The sequence below is a fragment of the Mustela putorius genome, unplaced genomic scaffold (genome assembly GCF_011764305.1).
Source record: "Mustela putorius furo isolate JIRA1106 unplaced genomic scaffold, ASM1176430v1.1 tig00000174_pilon_pilon_pilon, whole genome shotgun sequence".
NCBI lineage: Eukaryota > Metazoa > Chordata > Mammalia > Carnivora > Mustelidae > Mustela > Mustela putorius.
The window spans coordinates 21,441,944-21,453,983 of record NW_025421304.1 but is presented as its reverse complement, the minus strand read 5'-3'; the positions used below and the strand labels follow the sequence as shown (position 1 = coordinate 21,453,983).

The 12,040-nt window shown below is 37.8% G+C and overlaps 1 protein-coding gene across 1 annotated transcript in view; it reads left to right on the top strand.

Annotated features, from left to right (window-relative positions):
- CDH8 (cadherin 8) overlaps positions 1-11,505 on the top strand; it is a 379,478-nt gene extending 367,973 nt beyond the window's left edge. Inside the window, exons 11-12 of the mRNA XM_004744298.2 lie at positions 7,756-8,007; positions 9,389-11,505. Coding sequence (XP_004744355.1) covers positions 7,756-8,007; positions 9,389-9,882 — 746 coding nt within the window. The 3' untranslated portion in view covers positions 9,883-11,505. The remainder of the gene's footprint in view (positions 1-7,755; positions 8,008-9,388) is intronic.
- Positions 11,506-12,040: the final 535 nt, after the last annotated feature.

Below are 12,040 nucleotides of genomic sequence, written 5' to 3'. Positions count from 1 at the left end.
GCATAACAAGTCTGGGGCACCTGGGTGGCTCAGTCAGTTAAGCATCTGCCTTTGACTCAGGTCATGATCCCAGGGTCCTGAGATATCAGGGTCCCTACTCAGCAGGGAGCTTGTTTCTCCTTCTCCCTCTGCCTGCCGTCTATCTACATGTGCTCAATCTCTCCCTCCGTCAGATAAATAAATGAGTAAATAAATAAATAAATAAAAATGAATATCTTAAAAAAAAAGATTGCATGACAAATCTATCTGGGCAACTTGGGTGCAGTTAGTAAAGAAAATGATCCATAAAAAGAAAAAAAAAGGCATTTAAGCACAGACATAAAGAATGACATAAATATTTATTCAAGTTAAGGCTAAGGGAGAGTAGACAGATTATCAGGCAGAAGAAAGAGTAATGTAAGTGCCGAGGGATGAAGATCCTTGACTCATAAAATGCCAGGATGGTTAGAACACAGAGGATTGGTAGGACAGGAAGCAGGAGAATGAGGCAGGGGCTAGACCATGCAAATCACATGGGAAGAAAAAAATCTATTACAGAAATTCTTAATGGACTTAGCACGCTTCTAATGTACAGTGAGTTGATCACTTCCTTAAAACTGAAACATTCCAAATAAAAGTGGATAAAACAACCTGACCAAGTTTGTTATGAAGATCTTCACTCTGTGTCAAGTCCTGTGCTGAAGGCTGAGAACAGAACCTTGACTAAGGCTAGTCTCCCAAGGGGGTTAGACTTTAGTGAGATAATACATGCATTTTACTGAGTATTATCTATTCTCTCTACAAGGTCAAAATGATTGCATAAAAATTCTAAGACCTTAATTTTAAGATGGCTGTTTTTGATACAGTCTCTAACAATTTTTAGTAAAGCTCTAACTAATCTGGAGGAAAGAAATGGCAACAACTGAGCATATAAGTGAATATATTTATTTATCATGAATCTATTATTAGAATCTGAAAGGAACTTCATGCATAATGGCATAATGTAATGTACTGCCTGAAATTAAACAAGTCTATACACCTACTATTTATCTGGTCCCTATTTTACTATTTATTTGGAATAGACCTTGTTTTACTCAGCCAAGGAGTAAGGAACCCAGGGATACAACTATTGGGGGAATACTGCCATTTGAAGTAGGCCTCTGCTGTTGGTCCACTTTAACACCCCACCAAAATCAACATTCAGTCATAAGCAGAAACAAATGGGTTTGGAATATGAAGCAAGATTCTGGAAACGGAGTCCTTCATCCTCCTTGGCATAATGCTCAGAAGCAAAACATTCCAGGAGGAAGAGAAAAATGGGAAAATCCTTAAATGGAGGAAATACAGAGAATACAAATATTTGACTATTTCACTGACTATCAGACAACCAGGTGATAAGGTTAAGATACGTTGCTACCATCTCAATGCAGCACAAAGGCACGAGATGGGACAGCAACTAGACATTGCTTTCCACCTGGATATCGGTCCTCCCTCCAGAAAGCCAAATGCTTCTGTTCTACACTTTTCTTAAATAGATCTTGGCATAACACCCTTGTTCCCCTTCCCAAACCTTGTTTTTATAAACTCAATTTCAAGAGATTTAAATTTAAAAAATCACGACATACATGTCTATGGGCTTTCAGTGATCACTCTTTTTTCCTCATAGATTTTCCAGTTTTAGAAAATGTGTTTTCTCCAGTAAGTCATTATCAGGATATGCTCTTCTGTTAGCTCAAAAGGAAAAAGTGAATGCAGTAAGTGCAAAAATCAGGAGCAGAAGCCATGAGGATAGAATCAGTTGCAATGCAGAAGCAAGACTCAGAAGGTGGAAATGCATGAAAATATGAGGGACTGAAAAGGTTTTCATTTTTTTTATTTTATTTTTTATTTTTTAAAAAAATTATGTATTTATTTGACACAGAGAGAGAGACAGCAAGAGAGGGAACACAAGCTAGAGGAGTGGGAGAGGGAAAGCAGGCTTCCTGCCCAGCAGGGAGCCTGATGTGGGGCTCCATTTCAGGACCCTGGGATCATGACCTGAGTCAAAGGCAGATGCCCAACCAACTGAGCCACCCAGGCACTCCTGAAAGGAAGGTTTTTAAATAATACTATAGTATAATTGAATCCAGGTTTAGAGGCACTGAACAGCTGTCCTTTATATAGCTACCTTTCCCCTTTGCATCACTGGAAAGGAAAAAAAAAAAGAAAGAAAAGAAAAAAACTAAGGAGACAAAAAGAGTGCAAAGTAAACATGATAACAAAAAGTGCCTTCCAATAAACACCATCAATCATCTTAACGTTCAAGGTCCAAAGCTGTTTTCTTTTTGGGAGTCAAGAACAAGGTACAGGTGTCGCCATAATTTCTTATGCTCAGAATTGTGTTAGAGTGTTGTTAGTATAGTACGATAAGAAAAAAAATTAATATAGGCATTTTAAGACTGTAACTTTCCCTCTAAGCATTGCTTTAGCTGCATCCCTTGCATTTTGATTTGCTCTATTTTCTTTTGCATTGTCTCACAATATTTTTCTAATTTCCCTTTTGATCTCTCTTTGACCCAATGGTTATTAAAGAAAGCACTGTTTAATTTCTACATATTTGTGAGTTTCCCAAATCTCTATTACACACATCCAATTCCATTATGGTCAGAAAACACATTTTGCATGATTATCCCTTTAAATTTACTGAAGTTTATTTTACGGTCTTGCAAATTATCTACAATGCAGGATGTTCCCTGTGTACTTAAGAAGGATATTATTCTGTTATTGGTGAAAGCAGTGTTGTATAGATATCTCCTTGATATAATTGGTTTACACTATCTCTTAAGTCTTCTATCTCCTTTATTTCTGCCTAGTTGTTTTATTCATTATTGAAAGTGAGAAACGGAATATCCAACTATTACTTTCTAATTTCTAGATATAATATCCTCAAGAAAATATTCCATACTTAACATTTTATACACTGCTTTTTAAAAATACTTAAGAAGAAAACTATGTATTCTATCTTTCATAATGACAAAATTACTTTTCCTGATGCTCTTTATTTTTAATGTGGATTTGAATTACCATCTGGGGTTATCTGCTTTCAGTCCAAAAAGAAGTTCCTTTAGTGTTTCTTACAAGGCATGTCTGCTGATGACAGATTCTCTCAGCTTTTGTTTACTTTCAAAGTCCCTATTTCATATTCTTTTTGTTTGTTTTGGAAAGAAAGCTTTGTTGAATATATGATCCTTGGTTGAAAGTGTTTGCTTTAAGCACTTTGAATATGTTTGTCCCATGTCCCTCTGGCTTCCATTATTTCTATAAAACTTCAGTTGTTAATCTTATTGGAGGGGGGGGTCCTTTATAAGTGATGAGTCAGTTTCAACTAGCTTTAAAGTCTTCTAAAGTCCCCATCTTTGGCTTTCATTTTTTTTTTTTTTTTAACCATGATACATTGTTTGTGAATCTCTTTGTGTTTACCTTCTTTTTCAAAATTTTTCTGCAGTTGTCAGATTTTTTTTCTTTTCTTTCTCTCCTGATATTTTTCCTTCACATGTGTTGGCACATTAAATAGTGTCCCACTTTCTTCTTCGGCTCTGTTCATTTTTCTTCATTATTTTTTTCTCTCCATTCTTCAGGCTGCATATTTTCTATCCATCTGTCTTCAAGTCCACGGATGCTTTCTTTTGCCAAATCAAATCTACTGTTTAGCCACTCTAATTAACATTTTATTTCAGTGATTTTATTTTATTTCAGTGCTTCTTAACTCCAGAATTTCCATTGTGCTCTTTTAAAAAATAATTTCTGTCCATTGAGATTCTCTATTTGATGTGACATTATCACCATATCTTTCTGTTTTCTCTTCAATCGTGATTTATTTTAGTTTATTGAACCCATTTATAATGGCCCCTTAGAAGTCTGTTTAATCTGGTATCTGGTTGCTTTCATGAATAGTTTCTTTTGTCTTTTTTCCCCCTGGTATATGGGTTTCCTGTTTCTTCATATATCTAGTAATCTTTGTTGGAAACTGGACATTTTATATAATTTATTATAACAAATCTGGTTATTGGCTCCCCACCCAGAGCTTATTATTGCTATTTGCTTATTGACTGGCTGGATTATGTTCATTAAGTCTGTTTTGTCTCTGCAGTATTAAGTCATTGATACTTCACCTCAGGGGATCCCAACTTTAGGTATGCCCACAGTCACCCTAGAATGACCCTGGTGGTTTCAGCAGGGTCTTCTACGTCTCTTTTCCTGACCATGCCCCAGGTGTTAAGCTCCACTAATTGCCAGATGATTTCTGTTTTCAATTTTGGGGCCAAGCTTGCTCTAAAGACTAATCCAATCAAGTCTGCACTCCTTATAGTGTATTTCTGTGGGTCAGTGTTGCAGACTTGTTCCGCCCAGATAGGTTCCTCCCCTAATCGCTGTATCCTCTCTCCTCTGCTTGCAAAACTGTAAGCCACTGACTCTACAGGTGAGTTGCAAACTATGATGTGTTTCTCTGGGTGAAGTGTTTTAGATGATGAGCACCTGGTGCTGGGGGACAGGAGCTTTAAGTCTTTTTGCCTTGCCTCTTCCAGCAGGTAACCACTGCCTTACAGGCAGAGCAAGGGCAACTGAGGCCCTATATTCCCAGTGGAGCCCTGCCCAGGGAGAACCTCTACTGCACAAGAACAGGCTGTGAGAAAGAAAAGAGCCCTCTCCTGGCTGCACTCACCCAAAATTTAGTTTCAACAAAAGATATCTAGGAGTAGGATGAAACTGCATCATGTCCTAGTTTCTGGCAAGACAGTCCTTTATCTGCTAGCTGAGGGAAGAGAGATCCCTGTGTTCTTGGCTGAACCAGTTTATAGTAGAATTTTATACTGAACCAGTTTATAGTAGAATTTCTGACTTACAGAACTGGGAGAAGGGAAGGAGAGTGGTTTCTGCTTCATACACCGTGATTTCACTCTTCTTACCAACCTTTGGTAGATTCTCTTGGATAAATGGTGCTTCATTTGCTGCTTGCCTCCAGGACCATTTCTAGAGATGTTAAATGGTTTTCCTTGTACAGTTTCCAGCATTTTCACAAGGGAACAGTTCTGTGGAGCTCCTTACATTGTCTTGCTGAAGTGGAACTCTGTGATGAAACATATTTTTATAAGTAAAAAGAAAGGTTTAGAAGGTTGTTAGAATTAAAATTAATGCATAAAACAACTACACTTTAGGGGCACCTGGGTGGCTCAGTGGGTTAAAGCCTCTGCCTTCGGTTGAGGTCATGATCCCAGGGTCCTGGGATCGAGCCCCGCATCAGGCTCTCTGCTCAATGGAGAGACTGCTCCCCCCCCTTTCTCTCTGCCTAACTCTCTGCCTACTTGTGATCTCTGTCAAATAAATAAATAAAATCTTAAAAAAAAAGTTTATTTTTAAAAAATTACACTTCATACACCACCAAGAATGATTTGAAATTGCACTACTAAAAAGGTAATATTATCAAAGCAACAAAATACAGTGCCAATGATAATTCTAACAAAAGATGTGAAATTCTCTTGTAGCTAAAATAAAAAAAAATATATTGACATATATTAAAGGAAATAAGGAAACTATCATCTTGAAATGGAATGCTAAAGATCATAAAGATGCCAATTCTCTCAAAATTGACTTATATTTTAATATAATTTCTACTCAAGTTCTTAGAGGGATTTCTATAGAACTTGATAATCTGATTCTCTATCAGAAATCAGCAAATGAATAAGAATAGCCAAGATACTCTTGTCACACACTTTCTGAAAATAAAACATGGCTATATATTCTCTATCTGTTGTGAGATAATGTTCTCCAGTTTTTAGCTTCATGGTATTTCCTTCTAGGTCATGGAAATAAAGATAACTGGATCATTTGGTACATTACTGTGTACCTCTAGCAGAGACCTCTTTTCACTCTTCAAATTACTAAATAATGAGGCAAAACCAGAAGAAGTTCAGAAAAAAATAATGTTAACACCATCTGAGTGTTTTCCTCTTTGCTTAATAGCAAGGCACTGCAGATTCACTTGTATCTCAAACAAAAGTAAATATATTTTATACATCTATTTTGGGGAATGACTATCATTTTTTTTCCTGAAATTTTGATATAGCACTACATGGTACAGAAAATTTAACATTTATTTAAAGTCATTTGAGTGGAATATCTGTTCATGTAGTTGAGTGTGCTAGAAGCTGGAGGATACTGATGACCAAGAATTGGACGACAATAGCTTGGAATCTCTGCTTAATATGCAGCAGTGAGGTAGCCAGGTTTTCTAGGATCTACAAACTTGCCAACATATGAAAAAAATATCCTAACTGAAATAATCCTTTTGCTCAAATAACATTATACACATTAACCGGTATTATGTTTGTGTTTATCTAGAATATCAGTAAGATAATATGTTCCCATTTTGAATAGATATGTCTTTCATTAACCAAAATGAGAAAATATTAATAATTAATCTATACAATATGACTGCAGTTCATGAACTAGGTATGAATGACCACAAAAATTTATTCTGGGGACAAAACTCTGAGAACCATAGGGCTAGTATGGGTCCAGTCTCTCCTCACTGACAAGTTTTACCTTGAACTGAAATGCACCCTTCAGTATTGCTTAAATGTCTTAAAGTATTGTCTCGATGACCAATATATCTTTCCATATTAATTAATACACATAGAATATAACATCTACCTCTTATAACTTCATATAACTTCTCATTTTATTCTTATTTGTATAACGGCCTGTATATACAGGCCTTCTCTATAGAATTTTAATATATGTGGCCTTTCGCCTCCAATCGGCAGTAAATGGGACTTTTGTTATATCTTAGTTTAAATGCTCAAGGGCATGCATGACTCTTTCTAGGTCTGACCTGTGGGAATCAACAAAATGCATAGTTTTGTATGCCATGTTGTTTTATAATCCCTCTCTTAATATAGAGGTTTCTCTGGGGCACCTGGGTGGCTCAGTGGGTTAAGCCTCTGCCTCAACTCGGGTCATGATCCCAGAATCCTGGAATCGAGCCCTGCTTCAGGCTTTCTGCTCAGTGAGGAGCCTGCTTCCCCCTCTCTCTCTGTCTACATCTCTGTCTACTTGTGATTTGTCTCTCTGTGTCAAATAAATAAATAAAGTCTGTTAAAAAAAAAAAATACAGAGGGGAGCACCTGGGTGGCTCAGTGGGTTAAGCCTCTGCTCAGGTCATGATCTCAGGGTCCTGGGATCGAGCCCCACATCAGGCTCTCTGCTCAGCAGGGAGCCTGCTTCCCCCTTCTTTCTCTGCCTGCCTCTCTGCCTACTTGTGATATATCTCTCTCTCTCTCTCTCTGTCAAATAAATAAATAAAATATTTTTAAAAAAATACAGAGGCTCCTCAACTTGCCTTTCATATGTGGTGAAATTCTGTCCTGTCAATTCTGCATTGTCAGGAAAAATGAGAGAAAAATAAACTTATTTATGGAGATAGGAGTTGATCTGTGTTTTCTGAAAGGACAGGTGAAAATTATTTTTATAAAATAAATCCTCTGCATTTACAAAGTGATGGTAAAATGTTCTCAGTTCATCATGGAGCCCCATTTATTCCACATATCAGGGTGTGAATGTTTTGGTCCATGCCAGCTGGGGAAGTGGGGCGAGGGTAGGGGGAGAAAGAACCTGAGTGTCCAGCGAAGTTGGGATGGTCTTGTGTTTTGCAGAGGATTTATGAGCTAGAAAAACAAGCGTTGTCTGGGCAGCCATTTTGAAATGATGCAAACTATTGTTAATTTTCGCTTTTTCCAGATAATTCCCTCAGCATTTTGGCAAAGCATAATGGATTCAACCGCCAGAAGCAAGAAGTCTATCTCTTGCCAATCATAATCAGTGATAGCGGGAATCCCCCTCTGAGTAGCACCAGCACCCTGACCATCCGGGTCTGTGGCTGCAGCAGTGACGGTGTTGTCCAGTCTTGCAATGTCGAAGCTTATGTCCTTCCGATTGGACTCAGTATGGGCGCCTTAATTGCCATATTAGCGTGCATCATTTTGCTGCTAGGTATGTATTGCCTTCATCACTTAATGGTCATCATTTTTCTGGTTCATAAATGACTATAAAATAGGACAGCAAAGCAAATCTGAACCCCAGTCAGGGGTCAGCATTCTTTTGGGGAAAAGGTACTTTCCTGCATGTCTGCAAGCTTTGACGTCACTAAGGAGGGGTGAAGGAAAAAAAAAAAAAAGCTCTGTGATAGCCCACATCCAATTGGAAAGGACAACTTGGTGCCTTTTTCAACGCCATCACCAGTGAAGAGAGAATATAATGGTGGTGGAAGTGGGAATGGACATTTATCTGGTTACAACAGCATCTATTCTATTAAAAGCCCTGCAGATCTGATGTACACCAATTTACTACAATGGGAGGTGCTCATTTATCCAAAGTACTCTTTTTTTCCCTAAATAATGTACAGATTGGATTGCTGAGTCCATCCAAACACAAAGTTTGGTGAGATAAAAAGAAAACAAATAAGCAATTTTTTTTCAAAATTACATTGTGTTCCTCAGTTATATTCTTGATATCAACATCAAATTAAAATGAAGATTGCAAATGAAGGAGAGATTTTTTTGTAAATTTCCTCTTAAAAATATCTATTTATGAAAATGAGATTAGAGTAGGAAGATATGCACAAGGAAAATTAGACCTTATCCTGTCCTTAAGTAAAGACTACGTCTGTTATTATCTTTCCATTTGCACCTGTCCCGTTCACCGAGTGTCCAGATTAACATTATTTCTAGCCTTATTTTACCCCATGAAAACCCATGAAGTTTGATTTGGCTTGTTTCCCTTTCCCCACCCACAGGCTTACCTTCCCAGACAGAGGAGTCCCAGCTTTCCCACAAGACGAGAAATTGTCCATGCCCATTTCATGTTCATCTTGATAATATCGCTTCATCTGTGAATGAAGATTATTTGATTGGAGAGAGTCTTGAAGAGCTGATAAGACACAAAATATACTAGATATGATTAACTCTGCTCCTTTTCTTTATAGAAGAAGGGCATGGAATCAAAGGATATTATTAAATGGCTTGCCTGAGAGCCACAGCAAGTTAGTTATTTTATCTGTGCTGTTTTCTATTTTGTGCCATTTATTCTAGAGCTTCTAACAGTATTACATGCAGCTTTCACCATGGATAGATGCAAACTTACTCTTTTAACCTAGCCTCATCACCATTTAGTCCACAGAAGCAGCCTGGAATCATATGCATTCAGAATCCAATCCCCATCCTTCAGACAGGTGTCTAACTTAATTCCCGCGTGAATGTTATTAAGGCAATGGCGCTCTCTCTTAACATACACGAGGCGGTGCTTGTGAAATTATTTGCAAGTCAAGCTAATTGTTATTTCACTTTTTTTTTTTTTTTTTTTTTTTTGCCTCCAGTCATCGTGGTGCTGTTTGTAACTCTGCGGCGACATAAAAATGAGCCCTTAATTATTAAAGATGATGAAGACGTACGAGAGAACATCATCCGCTATGACGATGAAGGAGGAGGGGAGGAAGACACGGAGGCTTTTGATATTGCGACTCTACAAAACCCAGATGGAATTAATGGATTTTTGCCCCGTAAGGATATTAAACCAGATTTGCAGTTTATGCCAAGGCAAGGGCTTGCTCCTGTTCCCAACGGTGTTGATGTCGATGAATTTATAAATGTGCGTCTACATGAGGCAGATAATGACCCCACTGCCCCGCCATATGACTCCATTCAGATTTATGGTTATGAAGGCCGAGGGTCTGTGGCTGGCTCCCTCAGCTCCTTGGAGTCCACCACCTCAGACTCAGACCAGAATTTTGACTACCTCAGTGACTGGGGTCCCCGCTTTAAGAGACTGGGAGAACTCTACTCTGTTGGTGAAAGTGACAAAGAAACTTGACAGTGGATTATAAATGAATCAGTGGAACTGAGCATTCTGTAATATTCTAGGGTCATGCCCCTTAGATACAACCAATGTGGCTATTTGTTTTAGAGGCAAGTTTAGCACCAATCATCTATAAACTCAACTACATTTCAATGTTGAACCAAAAATTAATAATAAAAATAAAAAGTATATGTTAGGAGGTTATAAATCTTGTGGAGTGTGAATTAAAGTATGTGGAGTGTCTAGAAGTCTTTGGATATTTGATATGTACCTAACCACCACAGACAAAGATTGGGATCCTGGCTAATCCTTAGAGAGATGGTTTTTAAAAAAAAAAAAAAAAAAAAAGGAGGAAAAAATCCAAATTAAAAGGTGCTTTCTTAGAAAAATGGACCTGCAAGAAATGTGCTGCTGATACGTGTCTTCTGCAAGGATTTTTATAAATGCAAATGGTTTTTTTCCCCTTCACCAATAAGGATCCCGCCACAAATGATAAAGCAATACTTGGTCCGCTGTACATGGTGACTTTTTGGAGTTTTGGGAGGCCTCCTAGATTATACGGTACGGTGACCACACATTGTACATAACTGTTGGCCCCACTCATCAGAGACTGAAATAGCATCTTTAAATATTGTGTCGAGCCTTAAAATATTCACATGTTCGTAATCCATTCCAGGGTGGGGATTGCCAACTCAGTGGTGGGAGGAGAGAAATCCCATTCAAACAGGCTTGTTTTCTGGAAACAGGATTACTCGTTCCCTCCACTTCATCTTCTTCCACAAGGACACAAAGATCAACTGTATCACACAGTGGACTACATAAGAGACAGATGGTTTTATTGCTAGCGCGTGAATTTATTTGTTTAATCCTCGAAATAAATATTTTATTGATGTCCATTAATCCTTTTATTTATTAAGGTTGGTAATCTATAGATTAAGGGACTATATGGGAAAAAAAACCCTAAATTATATCCATTAATAAGCCTTTAGATTGTTTTATATAAATATATATATATATATATATACACAATGAATGTTTAATACATGTACATTTCGATGAGGTGAGTATGGCAGGCAATATTATTAAAGGGGGAGCTAATAGTCTCTTTAGAGTAGAAAGTGTTACTGTGGCTGGTGATGGCAGGAGCAGCATTTTCCCAGAGAAACTTTTGGACTGTTTTCTATTTTGTTCATAATCCTAGTATTTGGTGTTTTTACTACAAGCACAAACATCTGGAAGTATATTGATTCCTGTGACTATTTAAACTCTAGACTTTTAGATACCTACACAATGCCCTGCCCAATAAACATGCTTCAAGTCCCCCCGGCCCTTCCCCCCGCCCACTGTTTTAGAGCAGGAACTGGTTTGTACATAATTTTACTGCTTTTGTTTTTAGTCCTTCTCTCCCTGATCTTCATGGTGATACACAGAACGTCTTAGACTCCAAAAAACGAACAGCACTAGAAGATGTGAGCATATTCCATTTGTAACACAATCCCGCCATGTAGAAGTAGAAAATGTATGATAAAAATCAAGTACTACATGCAGATCATTTTAATTTTCTACTTTGCTTTAATGCAATATTGTTTATTTACTTCATGTATTGTATTCAGAGAAACTCCTGTATTGTTTCCTACTTTGTGAAATATATTTTTATAAATACCTTTGTTGTCACTTTTCTTTTCTAATCAAATGAAGATCTGTTAAGAGAGACACCACCTCTAATTAGAATTCTAGAATGTTCAACTAAATCATCCCAAGGGATCACTTGGATTTCTAAGAGTCTTTATTATAAAGAAGCAGAGAAGTGAAATGACCTGGCGGAGATCACACAAGAAGGTACCAGTGAGAACATTAAAGGAACTTTGTGTATGGGAAGGCTAGTCCAGCAGTGTCGGTGGGGTCCTCCCGACAGCAGAAACCGAAATGGAGTTAAGAGTAAAAGAAAAAGGAAGCAGGAATGAGCAGGGTAAGACTTCAGACAGGGATACAGGTCTAAGACTTGTAGAGGTAAAGTGATCAGTGACCAGGATTTGGCAACAGAGATCTAAACTGCAAAACAGATCTGACCAACTACTGCCAAAGGGGTTCTGAGTCAAAGACCGCCCAATGAGGGATCTCTTATTGGGGAGAAATAAGAGAAATAAGTTGGGGTCTCAGTCCTTGGCTTGGG